The following is a 26,887-nucleotide window of genomic DNA, read 5'->3' as shown; positions in this document are numbered from 1 at the left end:
CTATCTTTTAAGGGGTCCCTTGTTCCTGTGCGTTCAGTAATTCCAGAGATACGGACTCCTTCACCCTGCCTGGTAGGCGAAATTACCTAGAGAAGGGATGGTACAAACGGGCGACAACAAATATGGCTGCCATAGCGACCCCACTTCAAGATGCGCTGTGATTGGCCGGCAGTTGTATAACCCTCGCTGTGATTGGCCGGTAGTGTGATGACGCAATTTTGGCGCGAGATCCGGTCCACGGCAAGGATCTCAGTTTACATATAGAGAAGGCTTTACAGGCTGAAATTCACGGCGCGGATCTTCTAAAACTTTTGTGATTTAATAGTTAGGAGAATTTTAAGATTTGTTTTATAAAAAAAGTTACATAGTACAACTTTAAGTGGGATGTGAGGGGTCAAACTAGGGGTTATTAATTATTCTGAATCCATTGCAAGCATTTGTTTTGCATGAAAAACATTCCTTGGGCTAAAAACGGACCCCAAAAGGCTGTGAAAATTGATGACTCATCACTAAACCATTGTATTGTGGGGTCATTTCTTGCCCAAGGAATGTTTTTCATGCCAAACAAATGCTTGCAATGGATTCAGAATAATTAATAACCCCTAGTTTGACCCCTCACATCCCACTTAAAGCAGATTTTTTGGGAGTCATTTTTGCCTTTATAGTGTAGTGTATAGTAAGTCTTGGATTAATGTCAATTAAACATATTTCCGCAACTGGGATTTCTTAGGACTTTTAGTATGTTGTTCTGGAGACCTTATAGAAAAGGTCTGTGAAGAAAAAAAATCTTTTACAATTACTTTCTGTTTTGGGTCCAAAATGAGCTAGTTTGCCTGGACTATTAATCCAAGAGGCTTGCTAGAGGCATGAAACCACGTGACTTCCATAGGGAATATGCCACTTTGGCAACAGCATATGCCACTTTGGCAACAGCATATGCCACTTTGGCAACAGGCACATGCCTGACACATGTCAAATGCCACTTTTCCAGCTCGCCCTTTATGGAGAATTGGACAACACCCTCCCCCCTCATTCCCCAAGGACAAGGACAAGGACAGGGCAGGTGCTTTGTAGCTTCAGGAGGAGAGAGAAACCATTCACCAGCTTCAATTCGTGTTAGTGCCAATTTCATTTACACTTACAGCAATCTGGGAACCCATCGTCAAAGAAGAAAGTGCGACAGGCTGTCTCGAGAGATTACATTTACAGTAATGTTTATGTGGTAGTCGTTGTACCAAAGTGTAGGCAGTTGTTGCCCTCTGGCGGCAGAAACCACGAATGGCAGACAACTGCTGACTGCAAGATGATATGATCGCTTACCGTTTGGTTCTATTTACTGTTCAGCAATCAGATCCGGTCCACACAGCCCACCTCAAACTGTATCCGGTAATTTCCAAAACAGCAAACTCACAAGCCGTTTCCGTATTTTGCTCTAAAACCGGATCTGCAAGCCACAACGCAAATCGATCCTAAAGGCAGACAGAAGCTCGCGACGGAGGACTGCCACTTCTCCATCGCTGATTGGTCCACACCAGTCGACACGCCCCCAACAACACGGAAGTGAGCGGTCCGACAGCAGGAGCAGCAGCAGCGGCTCAACACAACAGCTGTAGTAGTGTGTAGTGAATGGAGGCACGAGGGAGGAGAGGCGGATGAGAATTCGAACCCCCCAAAAAAGGCACATCCAGGGCATTAATTTGTATTTTTCATGCACACGGCATGATGTCGTTCACGGTGTGGCTGCTGATCGCCGCGCTCGGAGCGGCCGCCGGGAAGAAGAACGATGTAGCGGTGGCTGACGAGGAGTGGGTCCACCTGCCAAACAGATGCGAAGGTAAAACAAGCGATCATCATTACGCATTTACGCCAAATATACTAGTAGTTTATACGCGAAAATACAAGCGATACATGGGCAGATCTACAAGCTCACGTCGCCTCCTAGGCTCCTAATACGCGACGACGTGCTGTGAGATTGTAGATCTGCTCGTGTCACGCGCGCACGATCACAAACACAGGTTGACGTGTAGGTTTTACATTCATTCCATTCATTCTCCTGATGCACGACAAGTGCGAAATCAACACCCGTTTGTGTTTCGTCGTACAACCGGTGGTGTAGTCATCACAACATTCAGTTAGAACTGAGATACAGTCAGGGGCAGGCGGGTGGTTTCTAACTTTGTCTCGTGTGTGTGCGATGGTAATCTAGGTCAGATGTACCGCATAGGGCATCTCTGAGTCGGCCTTAAACTCTCTATCTCTATTCTAGACAGCCTAATGTTACTTGGAGAGGAAACCCCGGGGGGGCACCACGGGCGATTCCATACACTGACTGTATGTTTAATTGAATACTAAATTAATTAACAGCTTGCAAAAAAAAGAGATAGGCCTACAGTGGTACAGATATATTCAAAAGGGACTACAATTATTTCTATTTTGGTCCTGTGTTTTCAATACACACACACACACACACACACACACACACACACACACACACACACACACACACACATTATTATATTATTACAGTATTATGAATTTCAGATGAACCCATCTCGCTTGACAGACACTTGACTTAACCCAAGGATACCAACTCTAAACACACTGTGGTGGGATATCATACTATCTACGGACTCCAGTTGTTTCCCTCTGTTATCTATCAGCCAGTACAACAATGATTTTTGCTCTGCTCCCTCACAGTGTCCCAGTTAAAAGGGACATGAAGCCCTGGTGATACAGTATTATATGGCCCTAGGCATACAGTGTATGTTCCAAAAGGAATACAAAGGCCAGGGACGGATTAACCCCCGCGAGGGCCTTTGGGGCCAATGATTCTTTAGGGCCCCCCATCCCCCGACATAACCTCCCCCTCCCGACGTGCACTACCCACAACGGTGGGCACAGCTGGCCAGCTGGCCCCGGCCCCACCGGCCCCATGGCTAATACAGCCCATGGCCTAAGTAAAGTATATCTATCAATTGGTCAATTGATATTACCGTAGCAGTGAATTATTCCAATTGTAGAACTTTTAGACCTTAATTGGCAAATGTTCAAGCATGATCCAATCATTTGTACTTTACTTTTAATGTTTTGGACAAAATAGCACATTTTACAGTTCTCAATGAAAGTCTTTGTGTGTGTGTGTGTGTGTGTGTGTGTGTGTGTGTGTGTGTGTGTGTGTGTGTCCAGTGTGCAAGTTTGTTTCCATAGAGATGAAGTCGGCGTTCGATGAGACAGGGAAGACCAAGGAAGTCCTGGAGACAAACTACCATTTCATGGACAACAAGGGAACCCCGCCTATCAAATATGTCAAGTCGTAAGTGTTTGTGATGATGGTTGGGGTGGGTGATGGACTGAGAGCTGGATAGATGTACATGTTGATGAATTGAGACCACAGTGGCAACAATTACCCAGGACTGTTTTGGTTTGTCTTACTGTACCGCGTATTTGCTGTTCACAAATATTGAATCAAATCAGAAAATAGACATGTATATTTGGCTGGATGTTAAAGATATGCCCGCTTGTCTGGTAGAAGAAGTAAGTGGATGTTTTGGTCAGACAACAGTTTTGACCCACCAGTTATTGTGTAGTAGATAAACCCACATTTTACCATTCCTCATTTAGAATTTTCATTAGTCTTTGTTCGTTCAGTTTGTATGCATGTATCTTTTGAGATTTACCTTTTCCTTTTTTTTTATTACATTTTTCAAATGTTTCTTTCAATTGGACTATTCATGAACAAATAGTAGTTGAAGTCGCTGCTTGATTTGGGTCTGTACCCGCTCAGAGTGCTAGTTCTGTTGACTTTTGCCCACTTGACCGCCTGTATTTAGGGCCGTCAAGATTAAGATTATTTTACATGACGATTAATTGTCACTATAATAATTACGATTAACAATCTACTTTGTTTTTGTTGTTGAATGCCGAGACACATGAATACAAATTACATTTCTGTTTGGCATTTAGGCTTTGAAGTTGCACAGAGCAGATATAACAAAAATAACCTAACTAATGACTGTCATATTTAATTTTAAAAAATCATCTTCGGTGCTTACAAAGATGGCCTGTTGCTAAAATAAAACCAGTAAGATACTTGTGTCCAGTACATTCAACTTGAAAAGAGAGAGATGAATGGCTTGATACTAGATTGATAGACGGTGCGCTATTTGTGTCTCAAATACAGAACATGTTCAGCTTGAAGTTGAACAACACCAGAGGAAGTCTTCCTCTGGGGCTGATGGTCTTTTTATAGAATGGAGAAGTTCTACTGTGCATATGTGAGAGAGGGAGAGTGTGTGTGTGTATGCGTGCACGCTTGTGCATGTGAGAGAGAGTGGGTGCGTGCGAGAGCAGGTGTTTTATAGCCTAGTGGGAGCCAGACGTATCTGCCAGTGCAAAAATCATGAAATGAGGCAGCGCCCGCTCGCTGTGAAACTTTGCACGCACATTCCCACCAGGCCAATGGTACTCGCATTATCTCTGTAGTCATGTGATCAAGATGTACAGTATCTGTGTCACATTTCTCATTTTTCATTCTGATTGGCTATGATTGCTTTCTGGGGGTTGCCCGTTTTGCACAAAATGCCACACACCATGAATGCAGCCCCGATTGCTGGGAAGCTTTGCACACACAGTGCCACTAAGCCAAGGAAGAACCTCAATCCCAAAATGTTCAAATCTCAGAACCCATTCGAATTGGCTAAGACTGCCTTCCAAAGTTTGCGGGCCCTAGGTGGCAACCCGGCCTGGCAGAGACCTGTGCACACTTTTCTAGTTTAACAATGTTGTAGGTTTTTCTTTTTTTGTCATGTCTAACCAAACATCCATATCGTCGTTTTCGAGCGGAAACCTCGTGTCTCCAAGTTTCAAATGTGTACGTTCTTTCGTAAAGTAAAGCCCTGCTTCATCATACAAGGCCGTTGCACAAAAGTATTGAAAACAGCCGATCTACAAGCACACAATGCCTCGCGGTGCGAGGCGTTGTGTGCTTGTAGATCGGCTGTTTTCACTAGTTTAAATCATTTTTTAAATGATAAATGTAAAACGAAGTTTTGGACATACAGGGTTTCCACCCGACAACGACGATATGAAAAATAACATGAAGACATCAACCTTTTCTGTTTAAAATCTTTTATCTCATGGACACGTCATTCATTCACGTGGAAAAAATAGTTTGCACACTACTTCCATTCAACCTTCTCTCTGGTTCCTACTTTCTCACCCTTCATCCCCATGCGTGTGTGAATTGTTCAAAGTTTTCACTTCTGCTTTCTGCTGTGAATGTTTAACTGAAGGAACTGTCTCTGTGTCTCTCTCCCACTTCCTCCCTCCCTCCCCATAGAGACCTGAGGTTTATCGAGGTTGTGGAGAACGTGTGTCAGAGACTGACCGAGTACAACCTCCACAAGGAGAGGACAGGCAGCAACCGCTTCGCCAAGGTGTGTGTGTGAGAGGGCGAGGAATGTCTCACCTCAAAACACTGTACTGTTGGTGCCACGCTCCAACTCAGCAACCCATCTCGCAGAGGTTGAATGCATTAAAACAGGGATAGACGCCCGCACTTCTCTGACAAAAAAGCAGCATCAGCCTCTCCAACCTACTAGGATACGCAGTAAATTAGTTAATAGTAGGGATGTTACGATATGAAAATTACAAAAACAAAATATTGCGATTAACAATATTATTATGATAATCCAAACGTAAAATGCTGCTTTTGGTAACCACTCATAGATCTGCATTTTCTCTGAATCGATATGTGTAGATTGTTATAATATGGTACCAAATGTGTTCTTTACATGTCTCTTTTATAAATTATAGAGGGCTTAAGTGGTACTGAATTTGCAACTCAACCAAAAAAGCCTAGTATGTGAGGACAATTTCACGTTACATTTAAATCTCTGCAATACGATTATTATTTTTTTACGATAAAAGATAATAATTATTATCGTCCCATCCCTACTTAATACACTAATTGACTAGCTCTGTGCACACTCCAAAAAGGGTTACAACTTACAAATGTTTAAATAGTTCCAACCCCTGCGGCCCTTGATCACTGCTGCTATGTTATGGGATGCATTTTTTATAGTTTTTAATGCATTTGTGTATTCTAGGTTATATTGTTGTATACAGACTGACTGCCTGTGTGCCAAAGACACATTTCCATTTTATGCAAAAGTCGATGGACAATACTATACAGTTTTCTTATCATCTTATCTTACCCCTAAACAAAAGCACATGCAATACAAGTACAGGTACAATAAAAGTGACTGTCTCTGTGTAGGGGATGTCAGAGACCTTCTCCACCCTCCATGGTCTGGTGAACAAAGGAGTGAAGGTAGTCATGGACATTCCCTATGAGCTGTGGAATGAGACGTCTGCCGAGGTGGCTGACCTCAAAAAGCAGGTAAATGGTGTAACGGTACTTGTACTAGGACTGGGTCAAATATAGATACCGGTATTATATTCATATCGTGATGTGATGTAGGTATCATAATATCCCACTGAATATCTTTCGGGATATTAGACTAAAATATGTCTAAACGGCTATACTAAAACATGGTTATAACTGGTCTCAAAGTGAAAGTTTGCTTAGCTTATACGTTGATTAGCTATTTTTTAAGCGTCTATATAGCCTATAGCTGTTGAAATAATTTTGTTTCAGCGTCTAAGTTTAGCCATCTAAAAAACGTTCACCTTTAGACCAGTTATAATCCGATTTTAGATCAACGTCTAATGTCTAATAGACGACTATGGCTCAGTTTATTCTATGGCATAAGTTTAGTCTTGTCCTGGATTTAAAGGTTGCATTGTTTGTAGTAATTAAATAATGTGATTTTTTGGAACTTACCTGACTGTTAAATGATTTGCTTTTGCCCACTTAGTTATCATAGGTGGAATTACTGACGATTATTAATCAAAATGTCACTGTGTAAATATTTTGTGAAAGCAACATCCACACAACATTATCGTCACAATATCATGTTAAGGTTATCGTTCCAAAATATTCTGTTTGGTTTTGTTCATATTTTGCCCGGCCCTAACTTGTGCACGTGTTTGTGTGACAGTGTGACACCATGGTGGAGCAGTATGAGGAGGTGATTGAGGACTGGTACAAGGGCAGCCAGGAAGAGGACCTCACCTCCTATCTGTGTGAGAAACACGTTCTCAAAGGGAAGGACACAGGTAACACACACACACACACACACACACACACACACACACACACACACACACACACACACACACACACACACAGCTTCTGTGATTTCTCTGGATTTAATAATCCACTGTATGACCAAAAAACAGTGGACACCTTTTCTAATTATTGCCCATTGTTCCATTGAATGGAAATCGTATTGCTCCAGCTGCAAAGGCGTTCTGGTCGCGCTTCTAATTTTGTGTTCACTGAAGGCCATTTCCTGTTTCAGACTGACAATCGGGTGTGGGGGGGAGGGGTTGTCTTTGTCATGAAACGGGAAACGGTCTTCCCCATGCAGACATGATATGCTGAAATGAGAGACATGAGTGACAGCCCTGATGCTAATCACTTAAACCAGGGGTCCTCAACGGTTTTAACCCCCTAGCTCCGCTAGTATTGTGTTGCAGATTAAAAAAATGACATAGATTTGTTTGTTTGATGGCACTATCATCAGTGTTATGTTGGGGTTCATGTTGATGTGTATGTTCATGATTTAACCACTTGAACCGTCAAACTCTGTACTTGGTCTGCCCTTTATTTCCTCACAAACCTCTTTGCCAAAAATAGACGATCTAGATCTGCTATTTTTAGCTGAAGTTATCATCAGAATATGGATTCTAGGGTTTAGGTGGTTAATGCAAAAATATATTTATATTGTCCTATCACACTAAGATTTGGCAGCCTCAATGTAGTAACTCTGAGGACCCCTAGGGGTCCCACACCTCCTGTTAAAAACCCCTGACTTAAACCCTTTGTACTTAGCTGTCCCTCAGGGCTCTGTACTGTATGCTCCCTTTTTCCCTCGACACAAACTCTCTTTGTCGAAAATAGGTCACTTATATTTGGGCTTAATGTACATACAGTAAATAATCACACTATTTATTATCTTAAATCACTTCCACTCTGCATAGAAGACAATTTGGCCTAATGAAAACACGTTTTATTCCCCCCGCCCAGCCTGTCTGAGCGAGGACTGGACGCCAGAGAAGAAAGGAGACCCGGCCGCACTGTCGGAAGACAAGAAGAAAAAGAAGAAGGGCGGGAAGAAGGGAAAAGGCAAGAACGGAGGCGGCGAGGAGGGCAGCTCGGACGGAGAGAAGACGACCAAGAAGAAGAAAGAAAAGAAAGTAAAGAAGAAGAAAAAGAGCAAACACCCCGTGCATAAGACGGAAGGGGGAGGGGGAGGGGCTTTGACCTCGGACGAGGACATCCAGGGGAAGGCGTCTCTTCCCGGGAAGAAGACAGAGCTGTAATCCCCCTGGACAGACCATACAAATAAAACAAACGGTTCAGGTTTTTTGATCTGCACTCTGGACCAGAATAGCTTGTTTTTGGATGTATGAAAACCTCCCCGTTTCCTACATGGCACAGAGATTGTCTTTGTTTACCGGTTTTATCCAATCAGAGCTCCAAGAAGCTGTCGGTAAACGTTTAGCCCCCGTCAGAGGTATAAGACGCGCGTCCTCTTAAGGAACGTGGTTGTAAAGCTCCGGTCCCAGAGACCCAGGCTTCTTGCTTTTCATTTCAGAGATCTATGCTTTGAATGGAAGCTGCTTAGCTGGTATGTCTACTGGCTTTCACTTAAGTCTCTTGTAGCCACACTTTGAGAGACCTCCGCCTGCTGATAGGTAGTGATGGGGAGCGTACATTTTTATTCATACTGATACCATTATCTGTACTACTTGACCATCCGGGTCCATTTCTACTTACTTTTCTGTAATTTGATGGAAAGACACCTTCTTAGCTTGTTGGTCTATTCTTCTTGACACACGACACCTTAAGCTGGCCTTACATTAGCAGATAATCGGGTGCGATTGAATCAGGTAGCATTAAACACTACAGGATAGTGTTGCGTGCTGTCTGCTTCATGGTGCCTGATTTATGATTAGTCGTATGACTGTGTAGCGCACAGAACAAACAGATCTCCAAGACCAAACTGTGTCCCTCTGCGCCACGTCGTAGGCTTGTAGATCAGGCTGGGCGTGTACTTTGACTTGCAAGGGCAAAGCGAGATGTGTGCTCTTTGCAATCTGTGACTGACAGTGACTGGTAGCGGTTATTTCTGCTGTTTGTGTTTGATATAGTGTCCTAAAACAAACCCGCTACCGTTGAGCTTTAATTCCCATCGTCCCAATCATGATACAACCTAATGGACGGACGGACGGTATGAAAAGTGTGTCTGTGTGTGTGTGAGTGAGTGAGTGAGAGAGAGAGAGAGGGAGAGATAGAGAGAGAAAAAGAGACAGATCTGTCGCTCAGATACTATGCTCAGATTTGCATCCATCAGCGGGTCAGGGTACTAAAGTATCGTTAGATTTTCAATAGGAATTCAATTTAAAAAAATCATTTTTCTCTCAATTTTCTAATTTTCTAGCTCCCCATAAAATCAAATATTGGTTCATTTTTCCAATTTTCTAGCTTGCAAAAAAATCAGGAAAATGCTTCAATTTTTTAAATGTGTGATTCATATTTGTCATTATTTGATTTGGAACCGACAAAGGAAAAACATCTTTAAAAAAGGTATTTTTCATTTTTTTACCACATTACGAATATCAAAAAATGGACCAATTTTTCAAATTTTCTAGCTTGCAAAAAAATCAGGAAAATGCTTCAATTTTTTAAATGTGTGATTCGTCTTTGTCATTATTTGATTTGGAACCGACAAAGGAAAAACATCTTTAAAAAGGTATTTCTTAATTTCTTACCCCATTACAACAATCAAAAAATGGGCCCATTTTTCCAATTTTCTAGCCCACAAAAAAATCAGGAAAATGCTTAAAATTTGCTCAATTTTTTGAATGTGTGATTCATATTTTGGCATTATTTGATTTGGAACCGACAAACAAAAAATAGGCCCATTATTCAATTTTCAAGTCCAGGAAAGAAATCGTCATCATGAATGTCTCGTGACCACGTGTCAAGTCACATGGTACACAACTTCAAAATAAAAGCTGTAGGCTAGTCTAACATCCAAGTAATAGGATCAACATGCAGGCAGGCAGGGGGTCCATGAGGGGTTTACAAGGGGGTCCATGGCTGGTTCCCAAAGTGTGGTTTGGGGACCCCCAGGGTTTCTATGGCTGGTTCACAACAGCCTGGTACACGTACAGCCATGGCTGGTTCCCAAAGTGTGGTTCGGGGACCTCTGGAGGTCCATGACGGATTTCCAAGGGGGTCCATGGCTGGTTAGCAATAAATGTGGTTCGGGGACCTCTGGTCCGTGTGTGCAAAATTTGGCATGGATCGGGCCAACGGTTGCGGAGATATGAGCAGGGCAATAGTGTGACGTGTGAGGTGTGACAGACAGAGGGACAGACAGACAGACAGACGGACAGTTTGTGCAGGCTGTGATAGTAAGTAGCGACCTACGGTCGCAATTACACTTATTGCTAACCAGCCATGGACCCCTTTGGAAACCCCTCAGGGACCCCCAGAGGTCCCCGAACCACATTTATTGCTAACCAGCCATGGACCCCCTTGGAAATCCGTCATGGACCTCAAGAGGTCCCCGAACCACACTTTGGGAACCAGCCATGGCTGTACGTGTACCAGGCTGTTGTGAACCAGCCATAGAAACCCTGGGGGTCCGCAAACCACACTTTGGGAACCAGCCATGGACCCCCTTGTAAACCCCTCATGGACCCCCTGCCTGCCTGCATGTTGATCCTATTACTTGGATGTTAGACTAGCCTACAGCTTTTATTTTGAAGTTGTGTACCATGTGACTTGACACGTGGTCACGTGACATTCATGATGACGATTTCTTTCCTGGACTTGAAAATTGAATAATGGGCCTATTTTTTGTTTGTCGGTTCCAAATCAAATAATGCCAAAATATGAATCACACATTCAAAAAATTGAGCAAATTTTAAGCATTTTCCTGATTTTTTTGTGGGCTAGAAAATTGGAAAAATGGGCCCATTTTTTGATTGTTGTAATGGGGTAAGAAATTAAGAAATACCTTTTTAAAGATGTTTTTCCTTTGTCGGTTCCAAATCAAATAATGACAAAGACGAATCACACATTTAAAAAATTGAAGCATTTTCCTGATTTTTTTGCAAGCTAGAAAATTTGAAAAATTGGTCCATTTTTTGATATTCGTAATGTGGTAAAAAAATGAAAAATACCATTTTTAAAGATGTTTTTCCTTTGTCGGTTCCAAATCAAATAATGACAAATATGAATCACACATTTAAAAAATTGAAGCATTTTCCTGATTTTTTTGCAAGCTAGAAAATTGGAAAAATGAACCAATATTTGATTTTATGGGGAGCTAGAAAATTAGAAAATTGAGAGAAAAATGATTTTTTAAAATTGAATTCCTATTGAAAATCTAACGATACTTTAGTACCCTGACCTCAGCGGCTGTATTTTCTCTCTGTCCCCCGCTGCCTAGTGATCCAGAAAAAATATCAAACATTTTTGAAAAGAGTCGGGCTGGCCCCGATCGTCCTCCGAGCCACTCGGCTGGGCTCAGATTGGATCTGTGAGCCCTCACATTAGACGAAAATTATGCCCGGTAGTCGAGCCCGATTCAGTCGCAGGCAGCCCGATTGTCGGGAGGGTAATTAAATGCCACGATTGTCGGCTAGTGTGCGGCCACCTTTACTTAGTATATAAACAAAAGTAGCGAACATGCACGTAAGGTAATTAAATGCTTCCTTGTTTTAATGGTGGATACGGACATTGTTTGTTCGCTATAGTCGTTAAGAGTGTCTCAAAGCCACAATGTTGGCTATTCAAAAATCGCAAACTCACAGTGGGTCACTTTGTCCCGTTGCGAGCTTGTACATCTGCTATTTTTGGACATTTTTAAAACAATCTTGGGAAGTGAGAACTACTGATTTAGAAGTTGTCGCTTTACGTTTTAACCACTTTAACCATTTTATTTTATGACATATAGCAGATATACAAACTCACATTGTGGCACTGAGTGCCGCTCTGCAGACCTGACCTGACCTATCAGTAGAGTGAGATCTCTTTGAGTGAACCTGACCTATCAGTAGAATGAGATCTCTTTGAGTGTCTGTCTATGCGAGACTAGAGTTCACCCAGTAAACGGTGAAGTCCAGAGAAAAGCGTGGGTCCACAAGACTGGAGCTGAAATCATGAAGGAAAATGATTGTTGTTGCTATAGCATACATTCATCTGGAAATGTCTGTCCCCTTGTTTTATTTGTTTTAATTTGGACCTGTTGTTTATGTTGTTTAATTATCATGAAAGGGAATGATGGTACCGGTTGATATTAATGTATCCCTTTTCATAATGTGAAGTGTTGCTCAGTCTATGCTTTGTTACAATGCTGTTCTATTTACTTTTGCATTCCTGTCTGGAGTCCAGTGTTTTTATTACCAACCTGCATTAAAATAATTTAATCATCATCTTGATTATATACAGTAGTTTTTAGGTTTTAAACTGTGAAACTTGACCAATAATATTATTCAAGATAGATCATTTATAAAATGGAGTTAAGCAACTCGTTAAGTGTTACTGCAGCCTGTCTTTTGAAATATAAAACATTTTCATGTAGGGCTGTGCAGTATATCGATATTTTGATATTGTGATATGCAACTAGATTGGGACTGGATTTCGTGATATCGTGATAAGACATGGATGTTGTCTTTTTCTGTTTTTAATTACTTGCACTCTATTTTATACATGCAAAAAATTGCTAAAATAGCAATTGTAGATCTGCTATTTTTGAAAATGTTTGAATACCGTAGCCTACTTTTTTTTCTCTCGTAGCAATACAATATTGTCACATTATGTCGATATTGAGGGAATTGGTCAAAAATATAATATGATTTGTTTTTGCCCCGGTCCTATTTTAAAGGAGTAGTTCACCCCCAAAATAACTTTTTTTCTATTGATTACTCATGCCATGGAGACTAGAGTTCAATAATATTTTTAGTTTTTTGTCGCATTCCTAAGACAAAAATGTGATAACAATAAATGTACCCCCATTCGTTCCGGATGGGGACCCGTTTCGAAACGGGTCCCCATCCGGAATCAATGGGGGGTAAATTTACTCGAATCAAATTTTTGTCTTAGGAATGTGACAAAAAACCCAAAATATTATTGAACAAAAAAAGTCATTTTGGGGGTGAACTACTCGTTTAATGTGTTGTCATTTTGCTGGTTATGCAAGCGTTGCTATTTAAGTGTGTGTGGGTTTTGAGTGCTTGTATGAGTGATCGACCGGCTGCTGCTGTTACTATAAGTCTGCCTTTCACAAATTCAACAGATTTTTAACTTGAAAAGGATAATGCTGTTCTACAGTACAGCTTTTTTGAATCTTAAGGGACATGAAATAAAATTGTATGCATTATTAAATATATTGCTTATTGGAAAAACGTGTTTGATTTTCTAGTCTTTGTAATTGTTTTGCATAATTTGTTTTGATGTTCTATTTCGTTTTGCTCCTTTTCGTTCTCTTGAATTGAATTGCTTTTGTTAGTGTGGTTTCTTGTACCATTTTATTTTCATTAAACATTGTGACATTATTTTAAGCCTTGGTGTTTTGTTTATTCAAATTTAAATTTATTATTGTTACACATTATGTTATTGTCTATCAAGTCAATATTTGGAAGTCATCGATTGATGTTGATATGCATTTTAATGTTGAGTATGTCAATGATATGGAGGAGGGAATAAGGGGATGGAGCAGAGAGAGAGAGAGAGAGTTTTGATTGATTGAAGACTTTATTAGAAGTTTGCATAGGAAAAGGTACAGTTTCATGACGGTACAGTTCACTGGTACAAGGTCTACTAAAAGGAGATCCTAGAAAAGACTAAGCTTATTTCCACAGGAAACCATTTAAGTATCTCATATAACATTGAATGACAGACGAATAGAACACAGTACTATGTAGATATGTAAATAAAAAAAATTAAAGAACAAAAAAAAAGAGAAAACAGTATAAAGTCTAAACAAACAGTAAGACAAAGAAGGGGCAGGGGAGGGGGGGGCTGGGCTAGGTTTGTTTTTAAAGTGTGTGTGTGTGTGTGTGTGTGTGTGTGTGTGTGTGTGTGTGTGTGTGTGTGTGTGTGTGTGTGTGTGTGTGTGTGTGTGCGTGCGTGCGTGCGTGCGTGCGTCACATGACCCTCGGCCCACCGTGACCAGAACCAACCAATCACGTTACGGGGTAAGCAACACTCCTCTCCCTTTGCACCAGAGCCGTCTAATCAGAGAGTCCTGCCACTGCGCCCATGAAGTGAACGGGAGTGACGCAACTCTCCATTATACGGCTCTGCTTTGCACCAATCGGAACGCAACGTCGGCGGACGTCATGGATGTATAGCGCACGTACAGCCAATGACCAAACGGCCCGCAAACGACCCGGAAGATGTGGAAGGAATTTTGCAGAAAGTTCAAATAACTATAGAGATTATTAATGACGGCGCAGGTGAGATATATGAATATTCAATCATAACTGTAGTGTATCAACACTAGCACTGTCTGACAGTGGAAGTACTAATACTAATAGTGGATGGTATTTGATATTATTTGGTATTGGACTAATAACAGCTGTTGCTATCCCTTTCTTATGATCATATGATGATAACATAAAAACGAGAACACTGCTTTCCAGTAATGTTCCCTACCTGAAAGAATGTTTGTAGCCTAAACACTTTTGGTGGCATATAGTTGTTGTATACTAGTGGTAGCCTACTAACCTACTATTACTACTACTACTAACTAGGCCTACTACTACTACTAGTAGTGTTTAGTAGTATTATGGTATAGTAGTAGTAGAAGTTATTCATAAGCTAATACTAATAATAGTAATAGTTTGCTAGTAGTTATACATGTAGTAATAGTGTTACTAACAGTAGTACTAGTAAATCTACTGTATTGATTGATTGATTGATTGTGTAGTAGTTTTTCATAGGACAACTAAAAGGAAACTCAGGTAAAGCAAGGCTTTATTTCCATCGAGATCCTTCTCTTTAACTCATGACAAACGGATAGAACACAGTAGCCCGCTCAGATATTGTATTATTGTCACATATCACATATCACAGGCTTAGAGATATTAAAAAAAAAATAAGTGGGTGAAATGATTGTATTCGTGCATTATTTTGTAGTTTTGTCGGTGAGAGGAGAAAGTTGCATAGAGTAGGAGGAGAGGTAAGAAAACAAACACAGGATAGCTTTAGATATACACTGTAGCGTGTGTAGTTGCAGCAGCAGGTACATAGAACATTAGCATCAAATGCAGATGTGTATCTCTTGTCGTGACTCGTGCAGAAACCAGCTATGTCCAAAATATTAACTTTTCAGGAAAAGTCTTTTAGAAAAACACAAAACCTCCTCATAAAGTTGGTATACTGACTTTATACACTGTCAGATACACGTGTCCTTATATTCTACAGAGTAGAATATAGTGATTAGAATCTAATCACTTTACCCTGATGTCCTTACAACCGAGTAAATACCATAACCCGATCAAAAAGTAAATAAATAGTCACATAAGTAGGCCTATGGTGCAAGCAAAGACAAGAATCTAGTGCTTCACAATAACTATTCCAGGTGAACTCAAACCTTGTACCTGTCTAAAGTCTAAACAACAAGCAACCTACCTAAATAGCATCCTGCCATGCAAAACAAATGTAAGTTACGTGTCAATAGTTGCCAGTGTGTGCACTGCATTTCTAGCTTCCCCATCATTTCCCAAATGTTCCCATATCTATGAAATATCCTCTGGCTCTTTACAGCTATTCTACGTTCCCCTGTCATCCACATTTGGTTTATCCTGCCAATGTATTGTTTCAGTGGCGTCAGTTCAGAAAAAGCTAAGGTATGGCTGCAAGACACCAGTCATGTTGCCATACCTTAGCAACAGGCATGATACATTTATTTTAAGAAGTACATTTTATTTCCCCCCCGTTTCTATGGTTTCTTGGGCTGGATATGGCAGCCTGGAACGGTTGTTCAAGTGCATTGCACCTGTGCAGCTGACCTGTGGAACCTGGGAATATACCATTTTGTCAAAATGGGGAGAATAAAAGTGTGGAGAATACAATTATAATACCTTATTAAAGTGACCATTTTGTAACATTTTGCATTTGTAGTTATTTTACTGTAATTTAACAACATAACCAGCACAGATAGACAAAGAGACATTCATTGATTTATATTTAAAAGTAACTTTTATTTTCCCCCAGGTGGGGCAGCTGCATACCCCTGCCATACCCATTGACGCCCTTGTATTGTTTTCATGTATATAAATGATAGCAAAATCCAACCATTAGGATATGAATGAAATCTCTTCTCTCTCTCTCTCTCTCTGTGTGTGTGTGTGTGTGTGTGTGTGTGTGTGTGTGTGTGTGTGTGTGTGTGTGTGTGTGTGTGTGTGTGTGTGTGTGTGTGTGTGTGTGTGTGTGTGTGTGTGTCTTCTCTCTCTAGGTGCTAGTGTTGTATTTCGCTCAGAGTGCAGAGGTAGCTGGACTCAGGTCAGAAACCTTGACTCTGCCGGCACAGCTCACCAGTAGCCTCCTGTGGCAAGAACTGGTACTGCGACATCCACGGTATACATATTATCCATCATTGATTGATTGATTATTTTATTAGACAAAAATGGAGAACAGTACAAGTATAGTCAATTCAATTGAAATGTAGTACAGTACAAGTACAGTTAAACACCCTGCCTAAAAGGAACATCTCAAATAAGACCTTTTACGGTATTTTTTACGTTGAAAGCCCTCTGTATTCAATTAATTAATATTAGAATATATCATTCATTAATATCATAAATATGTATTATATTATAATAATAGTTGTTATTTTTTATGTGATTATTGGCATTAAACTACAAAACATATTTTGCTCTTCTATCCTTCTCCCACTCTCTCGTATTCAATTCAAAATAGTTTATTGGCATGAAAAAAAAAAACAATATTGTCAAAGCATTTCTGACATGAGGAAAATAAATCATGAACTAATTGAACACATTTTGAACATTGTGGTATTGATACTTTTACTAAAAGGGATATTTCACAAAAAATAAAAACCTTTTATGGCATTTTATCGTCTCTCTCTCTCTCACACACACACTGTCCTATTTGCTCTCTAGGTCTCCTCACCCTTCTCTCTCTCTCACTTCTTCTAGACTGGACGTTCTGAGTGACCAGGTGGTTCTGGCAGTGGGCCAGCAGTACGTGGAACTGGGCGACCAGACGGTAACACTGTCGGAGGGCGAGGAGGTCGCGGTCATCACTCCCGTCAGTGGGGGCTAGAGGGGAACCCACGGTAGGACTCTTGTTTTTTCATATCTAAAGTCCTCTTCCACATGTGGTGTGTGGTTTAAACCCATAGATAAATTACCTCTGTTCAATTATATAAATAAGCCTTGCAGAGCCCTGAGGCCCATAGGGCAGGAGCCCATCTCCTGTATTTGTTGCTTGAGGCAGCTTGATGTACAAGTACACCCCTTGGACATGATGCTAGTATGTTGCAGGGACTTAACCCAAATTCAACCCTTGAGTGCCAAGCAGGGAGGCACTGGGACCCATTTTATAATGTTTGTTTGACACCCTAACCACAAGGCCACTCGTGTGTGGTCTGTTCAATGACGACAATGGGGGGGAGGGTTGGGTTGGGGAGAAAAAAAAGAAATGTCTTGATTATACTGCAATGATATGAATCTACTGTTTGACTCTGACATGAATAAAGATATTCTTAAAAAAAAAACAACACTGTATACTGTAGGGGTGTCTTCAAAAATTCGACGAATCGACGCGTCGTTTTAAGCCCCCGGAATCGACGCCAATTGTTTGAGTCGAGCCGTCAAAAATATATTATTTTTTTATCACACCGGTGCGGTATGAGAGCGCTGGACTGTCATGTTCTTCCTATTTAGTCCATACTTCCTACTGCTTGCAACTAGACTTAAAAATAAAACCAGTTCACGTGACTTGAAAGTTGCCTTGATCATATAACAAGGTGCTCTTATTTTGAAGTTAACCGCTTTGAAAGGAAATGCGTCGACTTGTTGTTATTCTACTTGTTAAAGCTGACCAAGAAGCAGCAGCGCGATGCGCTTTCACTTTCACTCACTGCCGCTGACTCGCTGAGTGTAGCTCTGTGGTGGTGGTCTAAGGCAGAGGACTGCGGTGGAGTAGAGGACTTATTAAAAAGTTTTAGATTATGACAATTTGCTTGCATTGTGATGCAGCCGTGTGTCGCTCTGCATCGACGCAGTGATGTTACATTATTGTTACCTTTAGCCTACTTTGGTGTTGTTTTTCCTCCTGAAGGAACAGGGCTAAATCGTTAGCATGCTAGCGCTTTAGCCCTGTTCCTTTAGCCTTGGAGAGGCATACAATCATTACAACCAGGCAGTTTTCAAAGCAGAGAATCCACCAATCATAGTGGTTTACAACAGCTGTTGTACCGGTACTCTATCAATGCGTCGCGGTCGCGCCTCCTCTCCAGTCATTTAAGCACAACTTTTTTTATTTTTTATTTTTTTACACATAAACGATTCGTCGACGCGTCGGATTAACCCCCGCGACTCGAATCGACTTGATAAATCCTGAGTCGAAGACAGCCCTAGTATACTGATGTACGCACCACGTGTCGCATTGAGTTGCATTGTGAGGGGTCCCTGGCACAAAAGGTTTTCAGATGGGGGTCCCACGGCCAAATACATATACATTTGGGGGTCCTTGACATGGAAAGGTTTGAGGAACATGAGTGCTAAATGGAATGATGGCAGAATATGCGTTGTTTACTAAAGACAGTTTTGGGCGTTCGCCATAATCCAGCACACAGGTTTCATCAGGATATCATATTGCCGATGAACTCAGCCGAGGGGGTGGAGGAGGAGGAGGAGGAGGAGAACGCCAAACGAAGGGATGAGAACGGAGGTGCAGAAAGAGCGATGGAGGAAGAGAAGGGCAGTGATTGGCTGAAACTGACGTGCGAGCCGCTGTCGGTTGACGCCGCCACGCGGCTCGTCGGCGACGAAGGCTGTGGAGCCATCGCTATGTTTATAGGTACTACAAAATGTGTGTGTGCTTCTATGTGTGCGTGCAGGGGCGTCACAAGGGGGGAAAAGTGGGACTGAGTTACTAGGGCCCAAGGTGGAGGGGTCCTAATTATTTTATATACTTTAACTATTGAAACATAGCAGATCTACAGTAGATCTGCTATTTTTGAAAAGTAGTGATAATGTGTGCAAATCTTTGAATATATGTATTTCTTAAGCACATAACTCAAACTTTGCTCCTGGGGGGTCCCTGGAACTAAATATTTTGAGATGGGGGTCTGTGGCCAAATACTATAAATACAATATCATCATTTTGGGGTCCTTGACATGAAAAGGTTTGAGCACCACCGACATAGAAACAAAGTTTTTTTCAGAAAACTTTAGAAGGATTTAGAAGACATTTATAGAATCGGGTCAAAAATATTCAAAGACTTACACAAATTTTCACGATTTTTCTCATTCGCTACTCATTCTGGCTAGGGTCCTATCTGACTTGTATTTCTATTGTGTAGGCAAGTCAAGAAGTGATTGGAGTTTTACATTGGTTCACATTGGTTTACACTGGTCTTGCCCTCATACTCCTTATGCATTGAAGGAAGCATGAGGTCAGTCCGTTGCTCTCTTCAGGTCGGCAGAGGGAGTGTAGCGCCCAGGATTACATGAGACAATTCACACTGGGTGAAAAATGGCTTACAAAATTGTGGGATAAAAAGGTAAAGAAAGAATTGTTGAAATCATTAATAAAGATGTGTCGAATTTGATTCCTCTGTTGTGCTTTACAAAAACCCCTGTGTGAAACCAGAAATGTTACAATGCAATGAATTGGGACAGAGGTATTAAAAAGGTCCTAAAAGTCCATCAATTGTAACTTCACTGTCATCAGGGATCGTGTGGGGAACCCCCTGGGGGTCCTCCTGACCTCATAGGTTGAGAAACACTGACTTATGTTATGTTGTGCTTTTCGTATCCATCCTTTCCCGGTGTCAGTAATATGGCCAGTGTGACCTATGTTGACTGTGAAAGTGTAAATGCATTGTTATTTTGAAACACATGTTATTTTGAATATATGTGATTAGAGGCAACTCTAATCATATCGTCGTTTCCGGGTGGAAACCTCGTATCTCCATGTTTCAAATGTGTATGTTCTTTCGCAAAATAAAGCCCTGCTTCATCATACAAGGCCGTCGCACAAAAGTATTGAAAACAGCAGATCTACAAGCTACAAACGGTTTTGGACAAGGTTTTCACCCGACAACGACGATATGTGTGTTTGCACATTTGACGCTCCAGGCACGACGCGGGACACGTTCGAGGGGAGGCGTGTGATTCGCTTGGAGTACGAGGCATACGAGGCCATGGCCCAATCCGAGCTAAGGAAAGTCTGCCGAGGTGCCAGGGAGGCGTGGCCGGGCGTGAGACACATCTGCATCCATCACAGGCTGGGGTATTGATTGATTATTGATTGGTTATCGTCGCTGTCGGGCGGAAACCTCCTATATTCTAATCTTTTCTAAACGAACACGCGACTTGATCATACTACAGCGTCACACCAAAGCATCAGAAGTAGCAGATCTGCATGCTCGAAGGTTTTGATTTTGGATTACTGTAACAGTGTCTTGTTGGGGCTCCCCAAAAAGCCCTGGACAGACTGCAGTGTGTACAAGTAATACCGTTTTCAACCACTGGATGTCCTCTTCATCACACCCAGTTCGAAACTTGTTGCGGTCACAGTTACTATCAAAACCTCGACCAGCTGTCTGTCAGTCTGTCACACGTCACACATTTGACCTGCTCATATCTCCGCAACCGCTGCCCCGATCCATGCCAAATTTTGCACAAACCATAACCTCCACCCATCAATTCACACATGACCCTCTTCTAGTGCCACCATGAGGCCGATTCTTGCAAAACACATTTTTGGATGCAGCTCCTACAATTTTTGCCCTAAAATCACGCACATCGGTAAACACACACTATGTCTACACTCATGTCATCAACGTCGATCTGTCCCATTTAGCACCACCTTCAGGACGATTTTTTTAAACACATTTTTGGACACTGCTCCTACAGATTTTGTCCTAAAATCCAGTAGGAGCGAGATCATTTAGCGACCTACAACCGGGTCGCGACGTGGTCGGTAGTTTTCAGCGACCGGGTCGCTAAATCGAGCGACCGGGTCGCTAAATTACCGACCGCGCCGCTAAATCGACCGACCCGGTCGCTAAATCTACCGACCTGCCTGCAGTTTTAGGTCGGTAGATTTAGCGACCCGGTTGGTACATCTAGTGACCCGGTCGGAAGATTTTGCGCCCCAGTCGGTCGATTTAGCGACCCGGTCGCTCGCTTTAGCGGCGCGGTCGGTGATTTAGCGACGCGGTCGGTGATTTAGCGACCCGGTCGGGAGGTTGCGTGGCAGGTTAGCCTAACTGAGGTTAGGTTTAGGGTTAGGGTTAGGGTTAGGGTTAGTAGCCCGGTGGTCGGTGGAAGCGACCACCGGTCGGTGGATTTACCTACCCGGTCGCTGGATTAGCGTCCCGGTCGGTGGAATTAGCGTCCCGGTCGGTGGAATTAGCGACCCGGTTGGTGGTTTTAGCGTCCCGGTCGGTGGTTTTAGCGTCCCGGTCGGTCGATTTAGCGACCCGGTCGGTGGTTTTAGCGTCCCGGTCGGTGGTTTTAGCGTCCCGGTCGGTGGTTCTAGCGTCCCGGTCGGTGGTTTTACCGTCCCAGTCGGTCGATTTAGCGACCCGGTCGCTGAAAACTACCGACCACGTCGCGACCCGGTTGTAGGTCGCTAAATGATCTCGCCCTCTCTCCTAAAATCACGCAAATCGGTACACAGTATGTCTACACTCATATCATCAACATGGATCAGTCCCATATAGCACCACCATCAGGCCGATTTTTTCAAACACATTTTTGGACACTGCTCCTACACATTTTGCCCTAAAATCACGCAAATCGGTACACAGTATATCTACACTCATGTCATCAACATGGATCTGTCCCATTTAGCGCCACCTTCAGGCCGATTTTTTAAAACACATCTTTGGACACTGCTCCTACAGATTTTGCCCTAAAATCAAGCAAATCGGTACACAGTATGTCTACATAGGGCTGTCACAATTATGACATTTTACATGACGATTAATTGTCACTCAAATAATTGCGATTAACGATTTAATTGTGTTTCTGTCGTTGACAATTACATTTCTGTTTGGTTTGTAGGCATTGAAGTTGCACATGGCAGATATGACACATAACCTAAATATACAAAGAAATTACTTACATATTTGACAACTTTATACTTGACAAAGAACATTGATAAATTGTGGAAATAGCCAATCTACCAGCTCACAATGCGTCGCGTCGCATCGCTACGCGTTGTGAGCTTGTAAATCTGCTATTTCCACTATTTTTGAAAATGTTTGAAAATATGAACATTTTTCAACCTGTAAACGATTCTGACAATTCTGTCAAAATTGCGATTATGTCAAATAATTGCTATTAGACGATTATGTAATAATTGTGACAGCCCTATGTCTACACTCATGTCATCAACATGGATCTGTCCCATATAGCGCCACCATCAGGCCGATTTCCTCAAACACATTTTTGGACACTGCTCCTACACATTTTGCCCTAAAATCACGCTGCGACCTGACGGTCACTTGACTCCCGATTAGGGAGTCTTACTGGTTATTAGTAATAGTATATCATGGTGATTGATTACCTGTATGAAACCAAACCAGCCTATAACAAAGTGCACACAATTCAGTGCAGTGCATTTTTGTTATCCCTTTAACCTTCTTTTGTATATAAATCAGTCTGTACCTCTGCAAACTAAAGTTAAAAAGTTATCAATCAAAAACCCTCTCTTTGATACAAAGATATCTATGCAGGCAGGCATATTGACGCTCCTCGCGAATAAATACTATCGCATCGGATGCTGTAATAATAACAGGCTTACATAACACAACGTCTTAAACAGGCCAGCAGTCAGTGCATAGCCAAGTAACCCAACTCTGTGCAATGGCCAGTGGCTCTGTGTAAACAGTAGTACACGCCAAATCCCTCGCGTCCTCCATTGTTTGTCGTCTTGTGATAAACATATTATCTTGTTTATTATTGTGATGTTATCTGCTGATTGTAAATCGCTTTGGATTAAAAGCGTCTGCTAAATGCCTAAACTGTAAACTGTAAACTTGTGTAAACTGCAGTGAGCATTGAGCAGGCCTTCTTTCTCTTCCCCTCTCGTCACGTGATATGCTTGGAGTGTTTATAATTATTATAACAAGCTTAGTAATTTACATGGATGATCATGCCACAAAAGGAACTTTTATTTAAAAACGGTGTGCAGGTAATGTACTCTGTGTTGTGCTTGTACCGTGACAACCCTAGTGTGTGCAGAACTCAGCTGCCAGAGTGCTCACCCGTACCAAACCCTGTCAGCACATCACCCTCAAACGCCTCCACTGGCTTCCGGTTAAGTCCCGCATCACCTACAAACTGCTCCTCCTCACCTATAACGCTCTCCATGCCCTAGCCCCATGGTACTTGTCTGACCTCATTGGGGATTACTCCCCAGCGTGGAACTGGAGATCTTCTGACCTGGGGCTCCTCACCATCCCTCCCAGCAATAAAAGGACCCTCGGCTTTCAGTGTGGCAGCCCCTGCCCTCTGTCACTCTCTCTTAGGGCTGTCACAATTATTACATAATAATCTAATCGCAATTATATGACATAATCGTGATTATTTTTCATAATCGTCATAATTTTGTCCATGTTAAAAACTTTCATATATATATATTTTTTAAGTAAAAAATAGTGGAAATAGCAGCTCTACAAGCTCACGACGCATCACATTGCACCGTGTTGTGAGCTTGTAGATCGGCTATTTATATATCCTATCAATGTTATTTTTTAAGTATAAAGTTGTCAAATATGTCAGTAATTTCTTTATATATTTAGGTTATGTGTCATATCTACCATGTGCAACTTCAAAACCTAAAAGCCAAACAGAAATGTAATTGTCAACGACAAAAACACAATTAAGTCGTTAATCGCAATTATTTGAGTCAAGACAATTAATTGTCATGTAAAATGTCATAATCGTGACAGCCCTACTCTCTCCCCATGGAGATTCGTCAGATGCCAACATTGGACTCTTTCAAGTCCGCACTGAATTGTCACTTGTTTAGATTATGTCAAAGTACTGTAGACACAGACATGATCTGACGTAATTTTTTCAACGTTAAATGTATCCCCTGAGCAAGCAGGCAGGATCTATATCAGCAGGAAACCAGGTTCAAATCTAGGGTAATCACGTCTAGAACACAATGCACTACTTTTCAGTTCATCATTCAAGTTTGAGCCAATAAAGAAAATTGCGATTAAGTGTGATTAATATCATGTGGTTGTTTTGCATTAATCATATGGTTGTTTTGCATTATTTGAATAGTTTGACAGCACTAATGTATAAATTGATTTGTTTGTGTGTGTGTGTGTGTGTGTGTGTGTGTGTGTGTGTGTGTGTGTGTGTGTGTGTGTGTGTGTGTGTGTGTGTGTGTGTGTGTGTGTGTGTGTGTGTGTGTGTGTGTGTGTGTGTGTGTGTGTGTGTGTGTCTGCATGCGTGCGTGTCCAGCATCGTGCCAGTGGGCGAGGCCAGTGTTGTCATAGCGATATCGTCACCCCATCGCCAGGACTCCCTTCAGGCCGTCCAGTACTGCATTAATACTCTGAAATCTACTGTCCCCATCTGGAAAAAGGTACTTCTAGTTTACTGTAATCTACTGTCCCTATCTGGAAAAAGGTACTTCTAGTTTACTGTAATCTACTGTCCCCATCTGGAAAAAGGTACTATAGTTTACTTGTGATGAATTACGACTACTAGTAGTAATGTACAGGTGTACTAGTAGTTCACAGAGGCAAGAATCAAGGAGAAGATACAAAATCTGCACACTGTTTACTGGTGCAACATTTCGACCTTTTATGTCTTCATCGGGCAAATGGGATGGTGTTTTTTACTGGTGTTTCAGTCCGAGTGTGGGGAAAGGGTGCGTTCGGAAATGCGCACCGGACTGCGCGGGCGTTTATCGTGGGCTTGCCCAGGCCTTACGGCCTGGGCATAAATATAACGATTGCATTCACCACGGCTTCGTAACTCGCGCGGCGCTCCGCCGGCCGCGCGGCCCTGGCCCGCTCTTCGCGGCCACTCGCGCCTGCGGCGCTCGGGGGCGAAGAGCAGGACCAAGGTCCGCTGGCCTTCGCGCCGCTTGCAATGTCGTGGACAATAAAACGAGCGCACCCTTTCATACACTCTGACTGAATCACCAGTAAAAAACACTCTCTCTCGGGCAAATATGGGGTGTATTAGTTAGTACTGTAAGTACAGTGATAGTGGTGCAGCAGTTACAGTACTTTAAGCGATTGAAACAATCATACAAAATAATATTTTCACTACTGTTATGTAACATTATTGACAAAGTGTAAAAATAATGATCAATTACAGTAACATTTTTGAGGGGCAATTTGTATTAAAAAAGAGCTTAATTAACTTTATATTAGATAGTATAGGAGTAATATCATGTTTTCTACTCTGAATTTAGCTAAAGTGTGTGTGTGTGTGTGTGTGTGTGTGTGTGTGTGTGTGTGTGTGTGTGTGTGTGTGTGTGTGTGTGTGTGTGTGTGTGTGTGTGTGTGTGTGTGTGTGTGTGTGTGTGTGTGTGTGTGTGTGTGTGTGTGTTTTAGGAGATATATGAGGACGACGGTTCAAGCTGGAAGGAGAATCAAGAATGTCCATGGGGTCGCTCTAAACGCACCTGAATCCAATCTGGATGCATTATTATTTTGTTATTATTATTACCCTTATTATTATTATTGTTACCCTTATTAAAACAATGCTTACAATGATATATCTTACATTATAAAAAATGTATTATACTAGACGGAGAAAACCTAATATAAATCTGTCGGTATTAATCGCTTCCATTGGTCGTAGTATTATTAGGAATACTGGGGATCAGAGAGACTTATTGTCTGTATCAGCCTAGGACGCGATAGTCTTTGCCCTTTTCCATGTGCTGGACCCCTGGGAGATAGAGGAGGTTGGTTTGTGAAAGGGGACTGCAGTTGACATTTCCTAGTGCAAGAGAAAGAGTTACAATCTAGGTTTTTCGCCTCTGCCTGGAAGAGGTTTGGTGCCATGACACGTTACGCCATTTTTTAAGATATCTTTAGATGATTCTATGGGGGAATGTCAATGTAATTTTAACATGTGAACATTTAAATCAACTATATATATACTCATCCTTCGTTATCAAGATGGGTTCTTGTTTGTTCTGTGAGGTATTTACAGGGTTCCCACAGTCATGAAATTCATGGAAATATTTTGAAATTAGAAAAATATTTTTCCAGTACTGGAAAAGTTTTGGAATTGATCAAGGGTCCTGGGAGGTCCTGGAAAAAATAGCTATGCATTGTCTTTGGTTATTGATTTTGTTAATACCTCCGAAATGACAAATTAAACATTGGCCAAATTGTCAAGTATTAGAGGCAGAAATTGTGAAAATAGCAGATCTACATGCTCACAACGCCTCGCAACGTGAGGTGTTTTGAGCATGTAGATCAGCTATTTTCACAATAAAACCGTGTTATACAAAATTCCTCAACTCAGGGTGGGGGGGGGGTCCCCAGTTCAAATA

The 26,887-nt window shown here is 41.8% G+C and overlaps 2 protein-coding genes across 3 annotated transcripts; both read left to right on the top strand.

Moving 5' to 3' along the window:
* Positions 1-1,588: 1,588 nt before the first annotated feature.
* cnpy3 (canopy FGF signaling regulator 3) lies at positions 1,589-9,818 on the top strand. Its single transcript, XM_080741291.1, has 6 exons — positions 1,589-1,834; positions 3,187-3,313; positions 5,339-5,435; positions 6,278-6,400; positions 7,062-7,179; positions 8,153-9,818. The coding sequence occupies exons 1-6, from the start codon at positions 1,720-1,722 to the stop codon at positions 8,446-8,448; spliced, it is 876 nt and encodes a 291-aa protein (XP_080597417.1). The 5' UTR covers positions 1,589-1,719; the 3' UTR covers positions 8,449-9,818.
* Positions 9,819-14,520: 4,702 nt separating this feature from the next.
* On the top strand, positions 14,521-26,753 carry LOC308298737 (molybdopterin synthase catalytic subunit). Of its 2 annotated transcripts, none has more exons than XM_080742396.1 (7): positions 14,521-14,601; positions 16,605-16,709; positions 17,308-17,447; positions 18,965-19,195; positions 20,479-20,632; positions 24,829-24,952; positions 25,935-26,753. In XM_080742396.1, the coding sequence occupies exons 4-7, from the start codon at positions 18,997-18,999 to the stop codon at positions 26,007-26,009; spliced, it is 552 nt and encodes a 183-aa protein (XP_080598522.1). In that variant the 5' UTR covers positions 14,521-14,601; positions 16,605-16,709; positions 17,308-17,447; positions 18,965-18,996; the 3' UTR covers positions 26,010-26,753. The 2 variants fall into 2 exon arrangements, with proteins under 2 accessions (XP_080598522.1, XP_080598521.1); XM_080742395.1 differs by having other exon boundaries at positions 16,605-16,726.
* The last annotated feature ends 134 nt before the right edge of the window (positions 26,754-26,887 follow it).

The sequence above is a fragment of the Nannobrachium achirus genome (genome assembly GCF_963921795.1).
Source record: "Nannobrachium achirus genome assembly, chromosome: 14".
NCBI lineage: Eukaryota > Metazoa > Chordata > Actinopteri > Myctophiformes > Myctophidae > Nannobrachium > Nannobrachium achirus.
The sequence above is the reverse complement of the archived record's forward strand: the minus strand, read 5'-3'. Positions and strand labels throughout refer to the sequence as shown.

Bases quoted from the DNA above. Each gene is read 5' to 3' on its own strand.
- LOC308298737 (XM_080742396.1), top strand. From the start codon at position 18,997: ATGAACTCAGCCGAGGGGGTGGAGGAGGAGGAGGAGGAGGAGAACGCC. The intron at 19,196-20,478 runs GTACTACAAAAT...TTGACGCTCCAG, and splicing joins AGCCATCGCTATGTTTATAG to GCACGACGCGGGACACGTTC. The intron at 20,633-24,828 runs GTATTGATTGAT...GTGCGTGTCCAG, and splicing joins TGCATCCATCACAGGCTGGG to CATCGTGCCAGTGGGCGAGG.
- cnpy3 (XM_080741291.1), top strand. From the start codon at position 1,720: ATGATGTCGTTCACGGTGTGGCTGCTGATCGCCGCGCTCGGAGCGGCC. The intron at 1,835-3,186 runs GTAAAACAAGCG...GTGTGTGTCCAG, and splicing joins CCTGCCAAACAGATGCGAAG to TGTGCAAGTTTGTTTCCATA. The intron at 6,401-7,061 runs GTAAATGGTGTA...TTTGTGTGACAG, and splicing joins TGGCTGACCTCAAAAAGCAG to TGTGACACCATGGTGGAGCA.